The following is a 22,930-nucleotide window of genomic DNA, read 5'->3' on the forward strand; positions in this document are numbered from 1 at the left end:
GCGTCCACCTGGGTGCGTCCACGTCAAGCGGTGTTATATCTGCCGAACAACAATAGGTATTGTACAAGCCCTCATATACCAATATAAACTAGTTGTGTGACGACATGTTTCACACTCGTGTTATACCGATTCCTGTAACGGAGGGATCAGTCATCTTTTAATAATACTACAACGTTCATACCTTGTACTGTGCAACATGTTCCAGGACTGTAAACAGAGTTTCAGAATGTACATACGTCACGCGGTGAAAACTAGATCAAGGGGAGCGGAGAGACGACAACGAAACAAGGCCCGAAGGCCGATTAATCATCCCGTCTACGCTAGGCTTACTGAAGAGTCGGGCAACATTTGTCTAAACGAAAGCAGTGGCTGAGGAAGTACATTGTGTGCGCATGTGTGGCACATCTGCACTTGATGTACACAGATTGGTCTGCCATTTCAATGTCACAGCTGTATAAGAAACTACTCCGAACCACAGTCGACAGTACAGTTTGCGTGTTTCTTTTAAATATTTGCTCGCCACTGCAGCTTTAATGGTGAATTGCTGTTATACAAAGAATGCTCGGGGTTTCGCAGATTGTTACAATAAAAAAACTATTTTGGCGAGGCTCTTCTTACTGTGGCTATTGTCTTTTAATTCTATAAAGCATCTCGTCGCTTCGAGGGCCATGGGCCAACTGGGTTCTTCTTCAAGATATTCCACTCCGGCCAGAGCAGCAGCAAGAGCGATGGTGTGAAAAACTTAGAGGTGTTGTGGTGCATGAAGTCTTGATTTGATGAAAACGTTAGAAATGCGGCAGCAAATGCACCGTTACTTCCCCACATAGAGTCATTCATGTAAACATGGATCTCTTTGTTTAGGGCGTGCGTAAAAGCTCTAGTCTCATCTTTTTGAGGTCATCTGACGAGAAGCTAGCCTTCCTACAGCCTGTAACTGCGAATTAATAAGCTGGATTTCGGGCACACGAAAAAAGATGGCGCTTTTGGTAAACTCGTGATACTGCGTCACGAGTTTACAGTGTATTGAGAAACACCTTCTCATGTGCTGATAGAAACAAGTCTCCAAGTATGAGGTTTCATGCTCTTTCAAATGTCACTAACGTAAAAGCGTGTAATGATCACCAGAAAATGCATGGAAGCTGATTCGGTCTGGCCCAGCTTTCCATCATATTCTGTGAGAAACTTTTAACACGAAAGTGTTTTATGCCAGGGTCCACCAAGGCTCTCATGACGTATTTCCGTCACGGAAATGCGTCATGAAAGCTCCGCCAGTGCGCCGTTGCTACGACCATTTCATTTGGCGCGTTTACAATAGGAGAAGTGTAATTCCGTCAACGCTTTAACATACCGCGAGGTGGCAGCGCTAGCCCAAGCCCGGCTCATAGCATCCATCCATATTCAAAAAAAAAAAACGCCAGGCCTGCGCTGAAACCGCAGCACAGTCACAGCGAAAGCTGGAAGAGCAGCGTTTCTAGAGCCCGTTGTAAGTTCTCTTGGGGCTACAATACAAGTACACTAGAAAGGTACCCACTACGCCATAAATCACAATTTTTGTGAACTTGGGAAGCACCTACTAAGCCATTATTCGTCATTCTGCGGAGAAGCGAGGCATCAGCTACACGTCTGTAAAGCATTATGTGCGCTCTGTTGACGCGACGACTGATGACGATGAAGAATTATGGCTCGGCCCTTTGTAATGGGTTGGAAGCTTCAAACGGCCCACCAGTTATGTAATTTGCATTGAGTGACGGCCGGTCGCTATTTCCCTCTCTCGTCTTGCTGTATAACATACGTTGACTTGGCGAGAGACGGGGGGGGGGGGGTGGCGAAGAACTTTACTAAGACCCCGAGGAAATGGGTCATGCGCTTATGGGCTTCCTTGGCAACCAATACAAGTGCACTTGCGAGGAACCCACTACGCTCTAAATCATTGTAATTTTACTGAGACCCCGAGGAAGTGGATCATGCGCTTATGGGCTTCCTTGGCAACCAATACAAGTGCACTTGCGAGGAACCCACTACGCTATAAATCATTGTAATTTTTTAGAACTAGGGCAGCAGGCACTGTGCCATTTATTTTTCGCCATTCTACGGAGAGCCATGGTACCTGCTAAACTCATGTAAGGCATTATGCGCACTTTGTTGATGCTGTGCCTGATGACGATGAAGAATTATGGTAGAGCCCTTTGTAATGGGTTGGAAGCATTCAACAACCTACTCGTTGCGCAATGCGCATTGTTTGACGCCTGGTTACAGAATTCGCGTTGTGCGACGCTTGGTGCTTATTTCACTCTTCTACCACGCTATATTGCATATGCTAATGTGGTTCCTTCCCGACATGAAGCCTGTATGGGACCTTTTTGCAAAGCAGTTTCAAGCACCGGCATGGCTCAGAGGTTGAATACTGGGCTCCCTCTTAGAGGGCCCAGGTTCGAACCTCGTTCCATCCTGGAATTTTTTTCTTATTTCGTTTTAAATGCGAAGCATTCCTTAGCGAACCTCAGGCACTTTGGCCGTTTCTATCTACGTATCTATCTATCTATCTATCTATCTATCTAGCCGCCTACCTCTGGGCGTTCTCCTGGTCGTCTCCATAACTTGTAATATACCAAAATTGGCATAGCAGGGGATCATTGTATGACGAACACGATTGACTGGTCATGACATGAATAAGGCAAAATACCTGTCGCGTACGTCATAAAACCCTTTCTCTCAGTCACGTGTGGCACATACCCGCATACCAGAGTTCATGTTATGCGGGTATGTGCCACAGGTGATACAGAGTCTCAACCAACACAGTTACGGCGAACACATAAATTGAGACGCCAGGAAAGTGACAGTAATATATTTGTTGGGGTTTTATGTCCCAAAACCACGATATGATTATGAGAGACGCCATAGCGAAGGGTTGCGGAAATTTTGACCATCTGGTATTCTTTAACATGCACCGCGATTGCAAGTGCACGGGCATCTAGCAATTTGCTTCCATCGAAATGCGACCGCCGCGGCCGGGATCGAACCCGCCACCTTCGAGTAAGCAGCCGAGCAACGTAACCACTACACCACCGCGGGCGATGCAAGGAAAGTGAGGGAGCTGAAGACAGAGCACCCCTGGATGACGCTCAACTACCATCCACTCGTCCACGTGGTCCGCAACGTGGACTTCGTGGATTAAAAAAATCCGGGGTGAAAGATTCTCTACAATAAATTTGCCGAGAGGACCAGGCCTCTCATCATTACCGGTGACTTCAACGTTGACTTATCAAGACCAACCAACGTCTGGTCCTTATACTGCGTGAAAGACGGCTTGGATGTGGACAGGGCATCAAAAGACGTCGCTGCCACGTCCAGGACATGAGGCATCATAGATGATTTTATCGCAAGAGGCACCCAGGATTTCCACGAGCTGCACTATACCTCGCACTTCGCTACACTTATACCCCTCGTAGCCGCGATATCGAACGGATCCCATAACAAGTCCGGTCCGGCTGCTGGTGCTCACTGATCACGGTGATGAAGACCTCTTTCAAGAACTGTCAAGAACCCATCCTACACACACACACACAGGTCTGTGAAACGTGCGTGCGTTATCCGTCATAACGGGCAAAAATCAGCATAACAGCGCTAACGCAAGTGTAGCAACTGCAACTGTGACTGCAGCATACGTGCACTGCGCCTGCGCGTGCCACTCGGCTGCGTACCATATATCTAGGGAAACTGCCAAATGAAGCTTAGTTGCGAGTAACGCCTGTCCTGTGAATCTGTGTTCCTTCTTTGTCCTGTTCGGATTCGCGCAATACAGTATTGAAGAATAAAAGCACTACATATCAGCTTACCGCGTCTGGTGTTGGTAACGACCATGTTGTCATTGGCGCCGCTACGCAACAGGAAACAACTGCTTATATAATACATATGCGACTCTTCAACATATGAGTGTGCGTATACCACTTCCACATTTCGCTAGCGTCAATCAGTAACGTTTCGCTCAATGTGAAAAATTGCGCCGCCGGCACCATCCCGCGCATGCTTCGCATAACATCGATTCCCACGGTGCGAGGGATCTGTCGAATTTTTTTTTCTTAATTCGAGCGATACTAGTTACGGACACCGGCGGCGGCGGCGGCGGCGGACAACTACGGCGCCAAAAACGGCCGGTGAAATGATCTCATAACAGCTTTCGCTGTAAAACTCTCCGGCGCTCGCCTGGCTGTCGCATCGCGTTCCCCGCTCGCCCTGTGAGAACTAACGGCTAGTCTAGAGCGAAGGCATGGCGCTCGTCGTGTTTCTCTTCGCGTTTCACGATGCTTTGAAGGAGTACATATCGAGTATCATTTGTGCTTGCTGATGCCATCTCTGCGTGGGATTCACTATAGGCTGAGTCCAGGTCTATCTTGACAACTTCAGCTACTGCAAGGTTTAAATCATGATCATAGGTGTTTGTCGTCGGTACGAATATGTGCCACTAGGTTTCAACGTGGCGCCGTCCACATCAAGCGGTGCTATATCTGCCAAACAACAACATTTTACAATCTCTCATACATCAATGCACAATCGGCAATGAACCACTTCTGTGACAACACGTTTCACTTACGTGCTAACCAAATTAATTTAATGTAGAAATCAGTCATAATTTTTCTATGTTCTAATAAAGCGCTGTCGAAGGTATTGATCACCTAACTAGCATTGTCCCATTTAACACCATTGCGGCTCTCTGTATGTAGCACACGCGCCTGCAAAGCCCGAAGGTTTCACCTGAATACAAATGAGGTGGTGGCTTCGTATAGCATTAATCATCATCATCAATGTTAGCATCAGCCCCGCTACTCTCACTGCAGGGCAGACTTCTCGCATGCTTCGCAAATCAACCCGGCGGTACTGTGCTTTCTGCGCCAACGTTATTCCTGCAGACTTCTTAATCTCGTCTACCCGCCTAGCTTCCTGACCTGCGAGTTCTCCTGTCTAAAGCTATATCGACTACCCGCAACGAAACATACACTGGTGCCGCAATGATGAAGTATGTTCTCTAGTAAAGAGGTCTGTAGGAATGAATGCCTCTAATATAATCGCATGCTTGAACTCCCCTGTCGGCAGAGTTATGTGGGTTGGTACTACCATGCTGGCGTTCTTCGTGCTGTCAACGACTTTCACGGGCCTGGCGCTTACCTACTGGTATCGAGACTGCGATCCTATGCTGGCAGGAATCATCACGCGCTACGACCAGGTGAGCCGTGTCTCTCGGAGAAATTATATTTGTGGAACATTAACATCAGCTGGCCCTAAAGATGGAGAAGGACAAAGAACTAGAATTTATGAAGTTTTTTTGTTTCCTACAAACCCAGTTACTGATCATTACAAGCAGAACTGCGGCTGTTTCAAGCAAAGTACCTGTCAGAAAACTACTGCAGCCGATGCGCAATATAACTTCTTTTTGCGATCGGTATCGATTTTCTCTATAGAATAGTCACTACTGGCGACAATAATGTAACTGGCGTCAGGATTAACTACGTAAAGCGGAACAAAAATTCTAGACGGAGAAAGTAAATAGAATCCGTTAACTAAGACCAGTAGGCCTGCCTAATTTACAGCGCACCAACGCAGCTAAATTAAGAAGACACCTTGACGCCACAGAATGGCTAAAAGTTTCATAAAGTTTTGTTATACGTTCTCTGCTTTGGAAACATCTCTCTCCTTTAGCCAAAATTCATCGCTTTGCATACAGTGGGACCGAGTTATTCGTTAAAATAGTCTTAGTTGCCCATCACTGCAGTTTATTAGGGCGAAAGCGTTGTGTCTTCCTGAGCAGACTTGAGCGAAACACGACAGGCGAATAAAGGGGTGCAAACGTCCACGCCGACACGCCGCTAATGATGTCATGTTGTTACGTCACCATTTGACGTCATCATGACGTCATCATCGCTTACAATTGTGACGTCGTTGAGGCATCACGTGATGCATCACATGGCATCGTTGCTTGGTCAAAGGTGGGCCGCTCCAGGACGTAGTGCAACACCAAGTGATGCGCAAAAAGTTTCAGGGGGTAAGGAAAGAACGCAGTCGACTGAGAACGTGAAGGTGACTGAATGCGTGTCTCTCACTGTTATGTCTTGCAAGAAGCGTGGTCCCCGATTCTATAACTTTATGTGTTAGCATGCATGCGGCAGGCTTTCACCTTCAAGTGTCACAGAGTGCAACATACTGCCGAACTTTCTAAGAGCGGAGATGCTTAAGCTTGGCAAAACTCCGTTGTCCCGCATTAACTGGTTGAGTGAGGAGGAGCCTCGTTAAGAGAGAGAGAGCCCAGGCTAGCTATTACAAGGCACGCAAAGCCAAGAAAGGAGAACAGTATAGTACAACAAGGTGGTGGGAAATGGAATTGAGGGTTAGCAGTGATGTGAGGGTGAGGAGGAGGGGACAAGCTGAAGCATAGCATTGCCATGTACGGCATAGTATGGCAAGTGGTGGGAAAGGGAGCTGAGGGTGAGGAGGAGAGACAGGAGGAGGGGGTAAATCACAGCATTGCCACCTGTAGTAGTAGGTGAAATGCATGGGCAGAGTCACAGCCCACGAAAGAAAGAAGTGCGCGCGCTGTCCCTCGGGAGAGCGAGCTCAAGCGATGCGTTTGGCAAAAGCCCTGCTGCTGTACCTTCAATAAACACCGCCTGGACCTCTGAAGTGACGTGACAATGTCCTTGTATAGTATAGCTTAGTATAGCAAGGGGTGGGAAAGTGACGTGAGGAAGAGGTGGAGAGAAAGGGGAAGGCCACCAGCTCGGCTGTTTCCTCAGTCTTCGCACCACTAGTCCGCAGCTGCCACAACCCTTTTCAGTGTTTGGAAGCTTTTAGCAACTGTTTGGATTTACGGAATTGCACGTCGACTATCACTGGTTAGAAGATATCGCTAACTCAAATATGTACTTTATCTGCCAGTTGCAACTAAGCAAGGGCTGAGTGATAGACAAGCGGTGAATGCAGTCACGGTTGCTTGCTAACCGCTTGCTTTGAATATTTTTGTTTCCTTATAGTCAAGCGTTGTTACCACAATCAGCTAGTTGCGATCTAGTTACCCGCCGAGAGAAAGAGAGAGAGAGAAACTATTATTTGTGCGAGCTATTCCTCTGAGGGTGGAGCCCTTAGTTCAGGGCCCCATTGGCTCGCACCACTCCACGCGCCCGCTGGATCAGCCAACACTGCTCCTGCGGCTCTGAGCTGGTCAGCGCAGTCTCCCAGGAGCAATGAGGGTGAAGGAATAAGGGGACGCCATTCCACCATTAAGCTGGTGCCAAAATGCCGAGGTGGTTATCGAAACCTCATCATTTTGCGTGCTCAGTGTCACTTATCAACTTCCCGCAAAGTAAGAATGAATTGACTTAAAAAACATGCATAAATAAGTTGCGAAAGATCCTGGAAGCAGCTAGGAGTGTCGATAAAGGCTACGTTTTGACACGTGTATTTGTGCTAATGTAATCTCAGAACTGCATTATCACATTATGGCTCTGAAGCTCTCGTTCCCGCCACGCGGTACCGTATAACGATATTGTAGTTTGTGCAGCCTGTTCATAGGCAAGCTGGCGAGCTGCATTTAGTTAATGAAGATATGGTAAACAATAATAACAGTCATTCGCAGTGGCCCCATTGCTGAGGAGCTCAACCGAAAGAAGAGACGACACTTAAGGGCCTTTGTTTTGTGCAGGTTTGATTTTCAATATGATCCACTGAGACGAACTGACATGGAATGGGATAGAGAGTGTACCAAGACAAGTTGACCTTCGGGCTCTTTCTTTAAATTGCTCAGGTGGTTCCATTGTACGTCGGTCAACAACTCGCGGGCGTCGCCGGTCTTCGGGGTCTCTTTCTTGCCGGTCTCGTTGGAGCATCTATCAGGTATCGTTTTAAACAAGTTTTTGGATAACACCAAAAGCATGAGCCTGCCCTGTGCGTTTCATGCCATACCCGGGACTGCTTCTCTTGCACATGTTTTGATTGTTTTCATAGTACTGCCGTAACGATGTACGCCGCGCCCGTAAAAGCGATAACATACAGCGCGAATGACCAAACAGCGGTTTGGAAAAAAAGACGGACGTAACACGAGCGCTGCATTACGTCCTCCTTCTTTCTAGGCCCCGTTCTTTCGTGCTGCAAGTAAGGAACCAGTTGAACCGACTCGCCCGGCTAACTACCATACTTTAAAGCGTTAAAACGACAATCTACAAATATGTTCCTTTTTTGTACTAACAAGAAAACAACTATTGATCAGACACGGTTTTTTCAATGCAGCACTGCTCCACGAGAAAACCGTGTCTGCTTGATAAGTGCGAAAGTTTCGCACTTATCAATCTGAATTGCCAATTTTCCTGAGTGAAGGAATCTTCCTGAGTGATGAACGCTGAGTATACGTGAGCCTGCACAGCCGTCGTTCGTGCAAAACAACAGGCTTGATTGAGGCGTAAATTTTGAAACGAATTTTCTTGATTACCTAGAACCGGCCACTTGGCTTATCAAAATTATTCGCCACATTCTATGTGGCACATACGCGTGTACACAGCAATGCATACTTGTAATGAACAGCAGATGACAACAAAACAGCCGGAAGCATCGAGGAGTGCGATGTTCGTGAGCTGTATATAAATCCAAAAAATATGTACACAGCGGTCCACTGTTTAAGGGAACATAGGAGTGGGTGGCGGCCGCTCAGTGCAACCGACGGCTCACGGCTGCAACGACTTTCGCGCAGGCGCAGTGCCCTTTGTGAGACGTCGCGTCCACTGCCGTCTGCGGCCACGCGTCAATTCATCGCAAAGCGAACCGTTCACGCGACTAAATAGCACCGCGCATGGTGCGCCTGCGCGAAACTAATTGCAGCCGCCTTCCGACAGTCTTGCAGACCGGCCGCCACGCTCCGATGTTCCCTAAACGGTTCTGACAATTCTGTATAAATGCATTGAGCCGGTAAAACACATCCTAAGAATCAGTGGCATACCAATTTAAGCTCTCAGTGTCAACTTCGTAATTTATTACAAGACTTTGAACGTGTGAATTGCTACAGATCGCAGCTGTTCAGCCGAACTAGTTCTCAACTTCTCGCGCCTTTCCACGTTCCATTGTTCCATGTTACGTAGCACTAGCGATCGATCTGATTGGATGTTCATTTTCATCAAACTGCGCGGTGGGACGGCACACGAAGAAAGAAGTGAGAGACAAAAGCACAGGCTAACAACAGGGTTTATTGAAGGATGAAAGCAGCCTTTTTAACAGTCTCAGCCCACGTGACTCTTCCCTTAGGCGTTAACAATGGAACATCTAAAAGCCATGAAAGAAGGCACGTTAAGGTGTTAACAATGAAACAGCTAAAAGCCATCAAAAAGACACGTAACAGGCCACGAAAACAGCACGATGTGCATGAGAACATATGTACACACGTGAGAAAACCCCGTAGACCCAGCTGAATACGTGGTACGTGGAGTGGAGATACGTATAATTCTTGTCATATTTGAAAATAAACAGCGCTAGAAACGGACGGCGACGGAAAAGGAAACACACAAGACAAGCGCTGTACATCACAGCGCTTGTACTGTGTGTTTCCTTTTCCGTCGCCGTCAGTTTTTTGCGCTGTTTATTTTCAAGTATTCACAACCAACTAACCCAGTCAGCTACATTGTTAAGTTTTTGTCAGTTAGAATAATCGTTGGGTGGCTGATGCACCCCTTCCTTTTCCTCCTGATGTGGAACGCCTCGATAATTCTGTGTCCTAATAACTTCCTTTCCTTAGACAGAACTGTTGCGTCTTTGAAAACTGCTTGGCATTCGCACTCCCAGCAGTGCGCTGGCAGATGCAAAGCTAGGGCATTAGAAAGCGATCACTCATGCACCCTTAATTGCATGTTCATACATCTTGCGCCCTTCGCCATATATGATTTTTCATACGTCAGTGGCACCTGGTGCACCGCACCGACCTCGCAAGGTATATACCAACTTGCCCAACTTTCCACGCTGATTGGATATGACCAGTTCACGTAACTGAACCTCCAATGGGCAGCGAGCGTCGTCTGCCTGTGTTACAACGTGCTGCGTGTTGACGTGAGCTGAGCGACGGTGTTTATCACGTGGTTTCCTTTCTCGGACGCCATGAATTGCCCTATCTGTGTCGTGTGCCACAAATCTAGCAATTTGTGGTTTGTAGAGCTGCGACATCGTGCAAGGCTTGTAAGGCATTAGGGGAGCTGAGTCTCTTCAGCTCCCCTAATGCCTGCAGCGGGCGTCGGGCTCTCGCTATCCGGTCAACGCTGGAATCCACACGTCTGCGGCTGTAACTTCACTTCTGAAGGCACAACCGCATTGCCCGAGTTTACGCTCGTCGGGGATCATTCTCAAATACTCGTCCTTTTTGTTAGTCCGCATGTCTTTGCAGGTTGTCGTCGTGCAGAGAACTATTATAGAACAGCAGGTAGTGTGGCAGCACCTGGCGGAGCAGATATCCACCACTTCGCGCGCTTTGTCTGTGTTGCCAGACGCCCGGCTCTCGGGCACCACAGACAAAGTACGCTGTAGCCGGGCACACTCGACGGAGCTCAATCCGTCGAGTGCACCGGTGAGGGCGCTTCAGTGGCCAGCGACGGCACGGTGTTCGATGAGTTGAGGGGGCAAGGCAGTGGTGAGAAGGAGCGTAGACATAGAATTGCAAAGGAGTTCTGCGCAATACCGCAAGGTGGCAGAAGAGTTAAGAAAGGGAAAATAGACAACCACCTATTTGTAGCACGAAGCCACAATAAAATCCATACGGATTTACGGATTTCTCAGAAAGGAATCTTCTTAGTTGCCGAAAAACTCGTCCTGGTGGCTGCCTCTGTAAACGGTGCGTCGCTTAATTTTTAGCGCGGATGATTTGATGACGATGTAGCCTAAACGCTGACAAAATTTCACAGAGCCGTTTCAGGGTTCCCTTAACAGTGGACCGTTGTGTACAAGTTGCCCTTCACCTGATGAAAATCGCCGAATTCTTCGGGGAGCGTCAAAGCTTTAGAAATAGCGAGCAACAAGAAAAAGCTTAACATCCCCGCCAATCAGGCAGTCAGCCTTGAATTTAGACTTCTGGCCTCCTCTAAAACACGTTCACATGTGCTGAGTAGTTCTACCAAGTGCAGTCGTAAATTACTGCGTAATTCAAGGTATTTTCAAATGTAGTGGTCTCGAAACTTTTGACCCCGACTGTACGTGTATTCAGCCACCCATACAACCCACGTTACGTTCGTCTTTCCTTTATTTCTAGATGTGTATGAACGTAACTTGACTTAAATTTTCAAAAGAGCATGATCACTTTTATCTACCCTATGTGCAACGCCACTGTTTCAAGTTTTGTTAGTGAGTTGTTTTTTCCTTCTTCCAGCACAGTTTCCTCGGTGATCAATTCTCACGCCGCCACATTCTACGTGGACATCGTCTCCCCAAACATAGACCTTGGTGAGACGGAAGCCATCTGGGTGACGCACCTTCTAGGTTAGCGAAAATTGAATCTAGAGATGTCTCCTAGGTATCTTCTTCTCTATACTGCCACAGAAATGTAGGCTATATCTTTGTTTGACTTATTTTAGACGTGCAATTCCCTATGAACGTGGAGTTACAGATAAAAACGACAGCAACATTTTGGTGGACCCATTTCAGGGCGACTGTTGGGCCTTAGCGAGATCAGCATTAGAGCGATGGAGCAGCACACTTTATTGACACTGCTGAAACCTGTGCCATGCGGGTATTGAACCTAGGTCCTACCTCGCATATTTTAGATGCGAAGTATCTTAAGGTCGAGCTCAATCCGGTGGTGGTGTGCGGCGTGACCACCCTTACTGCGCATGCGCATACCCTCTCCACACACCTCCTCTCCAGTGCCCCTCACCATTTCCCCTCTCCTCTACCCCTCTCCCTTTTCCCCTCTCCACTCACCCTCTCCACTTTCCCTATCCACTTTCCCTATCCACTTTCCCTCTGTTCTTTACCAGTGTTCTTTACCGTGCACTGACATCGCACAGCATACGTGCCTTTATCATTCCGCCTCCATCGAAATGCAAGCGCTGCGACCGGGATCGAACCCGCGACCTTCGGGTCATCAACCGATCACCGTAACCGCTACATCACCGCGGCAGATGCAATGAAATTGAAGGAGCTGAAGACAAAACAGCCCTGGAAGACGCTCGACTACCATCCACTCGTTCACGTGGTCCGCAACTTGGACCTCGTGGACTGCACAAATCCCGGGGTCAGTGTTTCCTACAATAACTCGGCCGAGGGGACCATGCCCCTCATCATTGCCGGTGACTTGAACATTGATTTATCAAAACCCAACAATGCCTGCTTCTTACACTGCATGAAAGACGGCTCGGATGTGAACAGGAGATTACAAGACCTCTTTGCCACGTCCAGGACAGGAGGCATCATAGATTATTTCTTTGTAAGATGCACTCTTTTTTTCTAAATCTTTTTCGTGTCTGTTTTTTCTCTCTCTTTCTATGTTCTTCTCCGTCTTTCGATCTTCTAATGTCTTTATTCCCTTTATTCCTCTCTATTTTACTTTTCCTCTCTCTTTCAATCGCTCTCTTTCTTTATATTTTCTATCTCTTTCTTTCTATCCCTTTCTTTTTCTCTGTCTTTTTCACGTGTTCGTTTTCGTTTGACACGTGCGCCTGCTGTACACGGTAGCGGGCCTTGCCCAATTCCTCTGGCGCGTACCCACCTAAGGAGCTTGCACGACGGAGCAGAAGTTACCGATAGCTTAAACAACTGCACTGTAAAGAAAATAAAGAGAGCGCCGGCCTGCCGGTAATGATGATGATAGTTTTTTACGACGAAGCTCAAGCTACCGAAACCCTAAACAACTTCGCTGGTAAAAGTCACGCATTCGCCTAAGATGACAGCAAGACGAAACCATCTTCGTCTTTTTGTTCTTCTCAGTCGATTCTATTCATCCGTCCCCCCCACCCTCCACGAAAGCTTCTTCCACCTAACATAGTTCGCACTGCCTCAGGGATCAGAGGCATCGTAGCTTTCTGCACCTCAGGGGATTTAGCATCACTCTCTCCGAGATCGACCCACGTTTGACCAAGCGAATGTGTCGTTTGATGACGTGATCGTGTGACGTGGCGCTGTTACATTATAGTGACGGCACTACGACGTCGTGATTGCATCGCGTTATCTGACGTCATAATGATGTCACAAAAGCCAGCGACTTTAACGTCATCATGATTTTTGCGTCACTTCATGCTGACGCCGACGCCGCCGATAGTCAGTTTTTGCGTTTGATGAGGCATCTAGGACTTTCGCCTTAATAACGGTCTATATGTGTCTGTGATTAATGTTTAATGTAGCAGCAGCATTTTTACGCTGACATGCATGAAAGTCAAGCTTCCCTGAGCGTCATTAGGCAGTCTTATTATTTTTCTTTTTCTCTACCTTTTCTCACCTGACCTCAAAGAATTCGGCAGCGGTGCGCTGATGACTGCCTTCGCCGTGGCAGTGCCTCGCATGGGGACGGCCACACGGGTAAGAAAGCGAGCCGAGAAGCCCAACCATGTACAATATCTCTTTTACAAATATGCACTCTATAGTTCCACTGAAATCGTATCTTATTTTTATTTACATTGTCTGGCTTGTCCGGCAACAGTAATAAGACTTAAAATCTGAGGCAGATTCAAAATTTTTTGGCGATTCATATTAATGTTTTTCTTCTCCGGATGGTGTGTGTACTGTTCGTTCAATGAAATATTCTACGAAATATTCTACTTATTAATGAATTATTCATTTCGTAGTCATTAACTGCATATTCGATTATTTTAATAGTAGTTTTTGTAAGGATTGTAAATTAACATTGAAGAATAATTTCTGTTTACCCAGACTGCCGTATGTCGACGAATTCACGCAGTGTATTTGCAAAGCTTGTGATAAAACGAGAGCAATGAAAGTCAACCAACTCTCTCCTTTCTTATGACCCTATACGTGTGAGTTGAATATACTTTGCTCTAGAACTCCTGCGAAAGAAACTTAGTGCACCCCTTTTTTTGTCATTCGTAGAACATTGTTCCCCTTCCACATTTACATCACTTATAGTATATTCTGTCTGTTTTCATGTCTCGCTTACAAAGTCGTACTTGTTTCTCAATATAATAGTCACTGAATATTTCTCATCGCAAGCGCAGCTTTGAATGAATTCATTCGACTCCACCCTCAAGTTGGTCATTGTCACATTGCGGAAAGACAAGTTTTGTACTATTCAATAAAAGTAGGCTGTCAAAGAACGCAGTAACATGTGATGGAACAAAATGTGCTCAGCCATGAGCGACAGCTATTGTAGAGGTCACAAACGGAAACAAATTTTTATCTTAACATAAATAACTCAATCTATGCAACTCAGCATTTCATTGGCTACGATTGCTGCACAGATATGCATCTGAACGTCTGGCGCTCGTAATGGCTTGTTTTCATGCTGAATTTTCGTTTTGATGCGCTTTATAAATGAAGCTAACAGAAAACATACAAACACGTTGCCACCCTAACTGCTTGTAGAGTTATGACACGCTCCGCTAGATGGCCGTCATAATAGTTTCCGCCTTTGCAGTTTCCGCAGTATTATATTTATTAAAGGTACTATCCAACGCAACACAGTTCTCGTTGAAGTGAACTGTATATTGGCTTAATCACGTGTGTTGATTAGTATTTAACGACTACCGCTTCAGATCCTAATGGCCCTGTACAACGGGGCGTCTGGGCCATTCGCTGGAATGTTAATTGCGGCTGTATGCGTTCCATGGACCAACACTAAAGTGAGTCTCTTTCTGGTTCTCAGCTTCTGTTTTTGCTGCATACATCATTTTTTGTTCGACCGTGTCAGTCGCGCTGTTGCTACAATGAAGCTGTGCCAACTCGCCCATTGTTCCATCTTACTGATGCAGAAGAAGCAGGGCAGTCCTGATTTACACTTTTCAGATGGTTATTCAGCGAATAGGCTGTTTATAAATCAGGATGAGGGAGAGAGAGAGAGGCAAGCAAGGAAAAGCAGGGAGGTTAACCAGACGCACGTCAGGTTTTGGACCCTGCACTGGGGGAAGGTATAAAGGGGCGAAAAGAGATGAGAGAGAGATCGGCAGAATCACAAGCACACATTGGTGGCACAACCAGTCTACAGACAGTCACACAGATTTGTTGACATTGGTACATTGGGTATTTCAATAGCGCCTTCGTTGCCTTCTGCGACCTCGACGTACATGTCAATAGTCCCCTTAGAATCATGTTTACAGAAAATGGTCTCCAGTCCAGTTGGTCCAAGACTATCCCCAATGGGCTTCACTGGCTGCCATAGCGAGCGCAGCTCCACAAGGCGTATTCAATGAAGTTGGTAGGAGGATGAAGTTTGTACCTTTTGTTATAATAAAAGATTAACACTCCCCAATTCGTCATAAAGCAGTGTTCACTCTGTTGAATACCATATAGGCCGCCATGTTTTACAACGCCAAATTACAATACACTGTGTTTCCACTCAATGGCCGTAGACGTTCATAATAGTACAAGGTGAACTGTTCTTATATCTTGGTCGTGAACAGCTCGCCTGTGTTTATGGAGACGAAACCTGGAGAAATTTTCAAATTATCTTCCCAGGTAGTAGACAGAACACATTTGCTTATTCGTTAAGTTTCACACCTTCAAATTTTCTCAGAACATAATGTGCAGTTTGTGCTGAAAACCTTACAGCGTAGTCAATTACCACAGCACGCTTATAGACTAATCTAAGACAACAAGGTTCTCTATGGCCTCAGCAGACACGATTCCTACAGCTTAAGTTGCGCACACAAAGGAACAGCAGGGCGTGGAATCTTTCATCACAGGATGACGACAGGTAACTGTCGCGGTGGAGTGAGGTGGTGAGCGCGTTCAGGCGGTGCACGGAGAAGCGATCGCGCGCGAGATAGGAAGCAGTAGCGGTGTGAGCTGTCTCAGGATTAGAAAGAAGCCTATTTCCGCCACTCGTAAGGATTACCACGTTGGGGGGAAGAAAAAGAGGAGTGAAACAAAAAAGGAAAGCCCGCACTCTCGACTAATGAGTACCCACAAGAGCAAGCGCCCGGCGAATCTTACCTCTCTCCTGATTATAAAGAATGGGGGGGGGGGGTGTTCGGCCGCAGTCGGGATCGAACCCAGTACTTCCCGCACTGAAGGCGTATGCTCTACCCGACCGACCACCACTGCGGTCGAGATAGGAGGTGCGGGTGGCTGCAGGTGAAGCATGTGTCTACTCCTCTACTCAGCCTTGTAGGACGCCGCCCTGCCATTGTTCGCCGCAACAATGGCCTGAAAGGAGCTGCAGGCCCCCTGCTTTGCGAGTCATCTGCGCATGCTCCGATGATTGGTGGCCTTAGCTCACACCCCAGATATCCGCATGATTTGTCTCAGTGAATTGAGAGCCTACGCGATGTGCTTGCTCACTTATGTTCGTGCTGTTCAACATACAAGCGTGAGGAAAGCCACTGTTTGAGGTATGGTGAGCTAGAATATCCTCTAGTGGCACTACCACCAGGCCGCGCCGCCTCTCTTGGTGGTAGGAAACGCCGCGGACCGCCGCTAGTTTTCTCGTGGCGCTACTGAGCCTTTTCTTAGGCGCGAGTCACTCATTGCGGTGGTTCACTGCAGCGCGGCTGCCCGAATGTGGCAAATCGCTGCGTCGGCGGCTACAATTTGACTACTGCACGTGTAGCTGTTTGTTCTGTTGCATCATCTTCCAGGAACCGTGGTGAAGTAGCTCTCTGTAGCTTGTCAGGTATCCCGCAAAAACAAACACGACCACACGTTAAATATTGAAAACTGCGATTCAGTTTGCTTGGAGTTCAATCCTAACTTTCTGAACACAGATAATCGAAATTTCGTCTTTGGTGTTTTTTGCCCACCACCTTCTTCATGAGGTTCAGGATTTTGTGTTTCTCGCGAATAAATAATGGCAAGGGTAACTTCACAAAATAAAAATATAGTATGGGTGATATACATCAATTAATGTACTCATGCCTGAACTCGGTGAGTTATTTATGTTGTTTTCATGCTTTTAGTCATGAATGTCTCATTAATGTCTCTGCTTAATTTCTTGCGGTCTCAGCACAGTAATCGATCAAGCATTTCTAATTTTTTGTTGTCGATCCCCATGTAGGAGTCCTTGCAAATTGATATCACTGACCACTTCCGCGTCTTTGTGGCATATCTGCCAACTGTGCTCATTCTAACCTTTACACCGGACCTAACAAATATTCTTAGACACTCTACCTAATGCTGATTGGCTTGCTGTTCTTCACACCAATAACCTGCAGGTGCCCTTCTTGTGATTTCTAATAAAGCAGCTATCGCATTATCACTCCTGGTCTCATCCGTCCATTTCTCATCTCACTTCTCATTTCTCTTCACCGCGCCCATTTTTCACCTGTCGCTTTCTGGAACTCAGTGCCTTTGGAGATCAAAGCACTTAAAATTCATGAATTGAAGAAACACCTGAGGTAATCGATTTTGTTCAATGCTAATGTGTAGCCCACATTCATCACTGTACCTTCAGTGTTCTATCATTTATTCTAGTCCGATTTAGCCTCTTTGATTTGAATCACTATACATAGTTGTTTAACATCCTTGTGAGGGAAATATCATTTCCAGCATGTGTGTATTTATGTAGTTGTCTTATGTGCCATGCATATGTATTTCCAACTTATCCTTTGTACTTCGTGGCATTCACTCTGCTTATATTTAACTTTACTCTACCGCATCATTTCCTGTATGTTTCTTTATTATATGCGCATTTTCTATCCCTGAATTTTATAAGTCATGCTAAAATCCAACTATTCTTTGTACTCGATGTATATAAACTGCTGCAACATATTTTTATGTAGAGTTTGAAAAGGAGGTCTCATTCCATTCTGACTTCGCGACCTCCTTTTGCATATTAAGATCCAGTAATCTTTTAGTCATCTTTTAATCATCACAATAAGCAAAGAGGTGTCCATTTTTATCTTCGATGCTGAGCACTGTGTCCTGTACCACGGACACCTATATAATAAGCCACCAGCAGAACTATTATCAAAGCATGCCGTGAGTGCATGCACATAATGAGCAAGCGCTGTATAGGGAATCTTCTGACCACGTGCGGGTAACTAGGAAAGAAAATATATTCTTGGCCAAAGTGAAACCGTTGAGCCACGCAGTTAGTAACCCGGCTGACAACGCAGCCGAAGCTGCTAGGAAACGTAGCAGTGGCGCCATCTTTCTGCATCCCTGTAAAATAAGGACGCCGCAGCCCGGTAGGTCAGGGCACTAAAGTATATTCTAGCGCACTATAGTTTGAAGTCATTCAGTTTGAAGTATTCGTGTTTGTCGGTGCGCGTGTGACAAAATGCTCTTTCGTTGTTTCGCGAATGTCCACTATGCGTTGTACAAGGCCGTTAAAATGAAGCACGTTTGTATAGCTCTTTATTTCATTGCTCCCTTCACCTTTCCTACGAAACTGATTAAGAGGAAGAACTCATGCATTACCACAGTGAATATCCTTAGCGATATCTTGACAATTCCTGAAGATATATGAAATGCACCAACACAGAAATATAGCAGGTAGCGCAAAAAATACGTTGACACAAGCCAGGAACATAAACACGAGACGAGCGCTATCTGGGCAAGTTTGTAAGAATGCATCATAGAGCAGGTAACGCAGGGGGCTTGTGTCAACGTATTTTTTGCACTACCTGTTCTATGATGCATTCTTACAAGCTCGTCCAGATTTCCGTTCCCATAGCAATATAGACTGCGCTTAAGCTTATTTCAGCGCACCATCAGGAGAAATTTTTACAGCCATACGTTACAACTTCTTCGTATACAAGTGAGATCCCTAAAAGGGTGTGTGGCATCTCCATAAATGCACTGAGTGTTTGCCAATGTATAAGTCAACCTCAGTAGATGAATGGCCATCAGAAACGTTGCTGCAAAGTCTCCGTATGGTTGAAGAGGACGAAGAGGAGTGTCGTTTGCTCCAGGTGGATCTATCCTTTGCAATATAATTTGCAACTAGCATAATCTGCATATTTATTTAATATCTCTGTCGATTACAGTTTCACGCGACATTCTGAAAACTGTTTTGTCTGAGGCTTTGCTGTCAAATGATAGGGTTATTTTATTTTTTCTACGAAAACTATTTCGCTTATTCTCCTCAAGCTTGCTTAGTCCTGTCGCCGTTGTTCCGAGGTCATCAGAAATAAATTATAACCATTGAGTAAACAAGATGTACAGAACTGCTTACCGCAAGTTTGTACACTTGCGACACGGCAGACGAAAGCCTCTCAGCGCACTCCAGTAATAAAAAGACTTGTCTACAGAAGTGTTTGTTAAAAGAATTTTCAAGTTACATCTAATACCGTTGTCTGGACAAAATAACTGTGGAATTCTTACTACAACGCCGGAATTTCTTTCAGTTTTATATGGCTGTGAAAGAATTGTGCTGAATTCGCTTGATAAGGGTAATGCTGTTAAGTGTGTGACTGAGGAGCTTATAAGAACTCAAGCAAGCAATCGCTAGTTCCACGCGACGTACCAACAAACTGAACGCAATGACACACAGAAAACGCTCGTCGCCAAATGCATGTAGAATGTTGCGTTCATTGAATTAGCATATCTGTTTGCGCAAGCAATGCAATACAACCGTGTCTACAGCCTAAAAGGCTTTAGACACGGTTGTGTCAATTACCATTTTGCTATTCCCATTCGAGAAAAAGCTTAAATGAGCCTGAGGGGTGGGGGGGTGACTTTTGAATAAAGATATGGCTGTAAATTATTCACCAGGAATACCTAATACTTGTGGTCAATCGCTTTCAATGTATATTTCTCTGGGTAACAGAAACTGTGCCTCCTCTGCAGCCGAGTCCATCAGCATTGCCACCCCTTGGATTTCTTCCATCAAAATCCAATTCATTTTGTGTTTTATGCCGGGGTCCACCACGGCTCCACTGACGTATTTCCGTCACGGATATGTCGTTGTAAAATATAAAGACTAACAGTTCGCAAAGAAAAAAACCCGAAGAAAAAGTTCCGTTGCTGGGAGTCGAAATTACGACCCCTCGCTCCGCAGCGTGGGGCAATAACAATTCGGCCACAGACGGCATGTTTTTTTGCCATGCTAACGGCGAGCTATTTATATACACCATTTGCCGGTGGTTGTACATCAGCGTGTTTTTGTTATCACTAGAGATATGGCACGAAAGGCTCGAAAAGCGCGCTCTAAAGTTCGTCGCCCCGCGCGGATGAGCGCGCGCCTCTACAGGGCGTGGTCGCTCGTGAGCACGCTTATCTCGTGATGGCGGTGGTTTGTACGTCTTGTGCTCTCACCGCAAGTTTGCGTCGAGAGCGAGAAGGTCACTTCGCTCACTGCAGTGGCCGCATTTGTGAAAGGAGCATGCTGCTCACGCAGAAATAAGTTTCAACTGTGACAGTTAGTTCGCGCTCATCCTGTGTCTGTTCGTTCCGTGCGCCCTTCCTGCTTGAGCAGCACGTTGCAAGTTTAGAGTTGCTTGCCGTTCTTCGTGTGGCATTAAAATTTGTTGCTGTAGCATTCATTCCTTCGCGCTTGGGGTGAAAGAATGCAAAGCAAACGCTCAACTAGCTCTGTGAAAACACAATTCGCTTTCGTGTTGTACCGATTCCTATGACAGGGGGATCAGCCAGGTTCTTTTTTTTTTTGTTGTTTTGCATTCACAAAGAAACTCGATAATCTGTAATGAAAACTTCGTAGCCGAATTTGATTGAAGTTTAGGATTCCCTTATATGTAATGCTCCTAAGGGGCCCTTAAGGGTCAAATAAATGCTGCTGCTGATGATGATGATGATGAGATATTCAAGGCCACCCAATTTATATCCTGCATTTATGATGTTCGCCTACGCTTACTCATTGATTACGGATTTTTGAAAAATTAGAAATTCTATACCAAACATAGAAGTCAGCTGGATGGCTGTCTACAGCTTTGTCATTTCACCGTTATTTTAAATGCCATAAACTTTGTAATGCTTGTTTCAATAAAGCAGCCTCGCACAGCTTCCACTGGTGCTCATTTCCTCGCAGGGCACGGCAGTTGCCACGTCGATCATTTTCGTGCTCGAGCTATGGCAAACCGTCGGCAGGACGCTGTCCGGAATAGAACCGCTAAGGATGAACACGACGCTGGAACGTTGCAACGACGCGGGCTCAAAATCGTTCTCGGCGCTCCAGTTCCTCAACGCGTCCCAGGCTCAAGCGAGCAACAGCAGCTTCGTCATTCAACGAAGACCATCTGGAAAACGGTGAGTCATCTGTATTATGCTTAGTGACACTCTTGTACTCAACTTGGTTATAAAGCGCAGCTGTTACGCGCCTGTCGGTGTTTTTTGCGTCGCCCTCCACCTAACCGCACGAACGATTTCCGCAAGGCTAGAAGAAAGTGAGCGAGCGCAAAGTGCAGCAGAGATCGAAGACAGCGACAACGAAGGGAGAAAAAAGAGGAAACTCGAGGGAGGTGCAGCGTAGGCGTGAGGGGCAAAACTTAGTCCATGTGACCGGGGAGCGGGGGGGGGGGGGCGGAGGAGGAGGTGCATGCGCTTTTTCACCTCAGCTCGGAGTGAGCCGTACTCTGTGAAAAATTTTAGTTTGATCTTAAATTTCTTACCGTCTGTGCAACACTCTAATAAAACAAAATTATGGCAGCCAGCTTCGCACTAATGGCGCCAAGCCTGATGGAAGAGCGCCGCTGGGTCGCCTTTCTTGTTTCTCCTTATTTTGTTTTTTATTTGTTCTCTTTCTTTCTCTCTTTCTCTCTCTTTCTCTCTGTACGTGCACAGTCAAGCACCGCATGCCGTTTGTCCCATTGTCTTTGCAGCTGCAAAGACAATGTCGTTTATTTCATTTCGTTTTCATGCGATAAGGTTTATGTGGGGCAAGCGGGGCGCTGCTTCAACATTCGCCTGCGCGAGCACCATAGCTCTTTAACGGGTGCGCCGTTCTCCCATTTGTCTTCCCACTGTGCCGCCTGTAATAGGCTGAAATACTGCTGTTAAAATCGATGAATGAACAAACGATGTGCGACATGGACTTGCCATTTCGAGCAATTGAAGCCAAACTACAGGAATTTAAAGATAAATCACCGGAAGTTGCAGCTCTTGAATCCACTGCAGCTTCCTTTAAAACTGTGCTGTCATGGCAGAGCTCCAAATTAACTGATCTCGAAGACCGAAGCCGTCGGGCAAACCTTATCATTCATGGTGTTCTCGAAAACACAAATGAAACTGACACGTCTCTTCGAACTGCTGTTGTAACCGATATATTTGAGAAAACATTGGGAGCGAAGTGCAAGTCCATAGCCCGCATTCACCGTCTCGGCCGCCAAGGTAGTCGTAGGCCTGTCATAGCCTACTTTCAAGATTATCAGGAGAAACAAGAAGTCTTAAAGAATTCAAATAAATTGAAGGGCTCCAATATTTATGTGCAAAATGATTATAGCCAGTGCACGCTGCGCGAGCGCCGCCTGCTTTGGGAAAGTGTAAAAGCTGAACACGACAGCAGGAAACGGGTTACTCTTATTCACGACAAAATCAAAATTGATGGCAAACTTTTTGGCTGGGATGAAGCGAAAAATGCGCGTGTAGCACTTCATCCGCAAGTTACAGGTTCTGATTGACCCTCTCCACAGTGTGTGACCAAAAATTTGAGATTGCTTAACGTAAACGCGCAAAGCCTGTCTAATAAAGTTGACAAGCTCGAGTACCTTCTACTCACCTACGACCCTCACATTACAATACAGAAACCTGGCTGCACGAAGGCATAAACGATTCAAATTCCCCGAGATATCAAATCTTCAGACGTGACCGGCCAACAAGAGGCGGTGGTGTAGCAATAGTTCTCAAAGATGGTATTAGT

General features: G+C 46.2%; 1 protein-coding gene across 1 annotated transcript in view; it reads left to right on the forward strand.

Moving 5' to 3' along the window:
- Window positions 1–22,930, forward strand: part of LOC119406810 (uncharacterized) — an 82,968-nt gene that overhangs the window by 51,692 nt on the left and 8,346 nt on the right. Inside the window, exons 5-7 of the mRNA XM_037673545.1 lie at window positions 5,092–5,221; window positions 10,406–10,585; window positions 21,104–21,321. Of these exons, the coding sequence (XP_037529473.1) occupies window positions 5,092–5,221; window positions 10,406–10,585; window positions 21,104–21,321 (528 nt within the window). The remainder of the gene's footprint in view (window positions 1–5,091; window positions 5,222–10,405; window positions 10,586–21,103; window positions 21,322–22,930) is intronic.

The sequence above is a fragment of the Rhipicephalus sanguineus genome, chromosome 10 (genome assembly GCF_013339695.2).
Source record: "Rhipicephalus sanguineus isolate Rsan-2018 chromosome 10, BIME_Rsan_1.4, whole genome shotgun sequence".
NCBI lineage: Eukaryota > Metazoa > Arthropoda > Arachnida > Ixodida > Ixodidae > Rhipicephalus > Rhipicephalus sanguineus.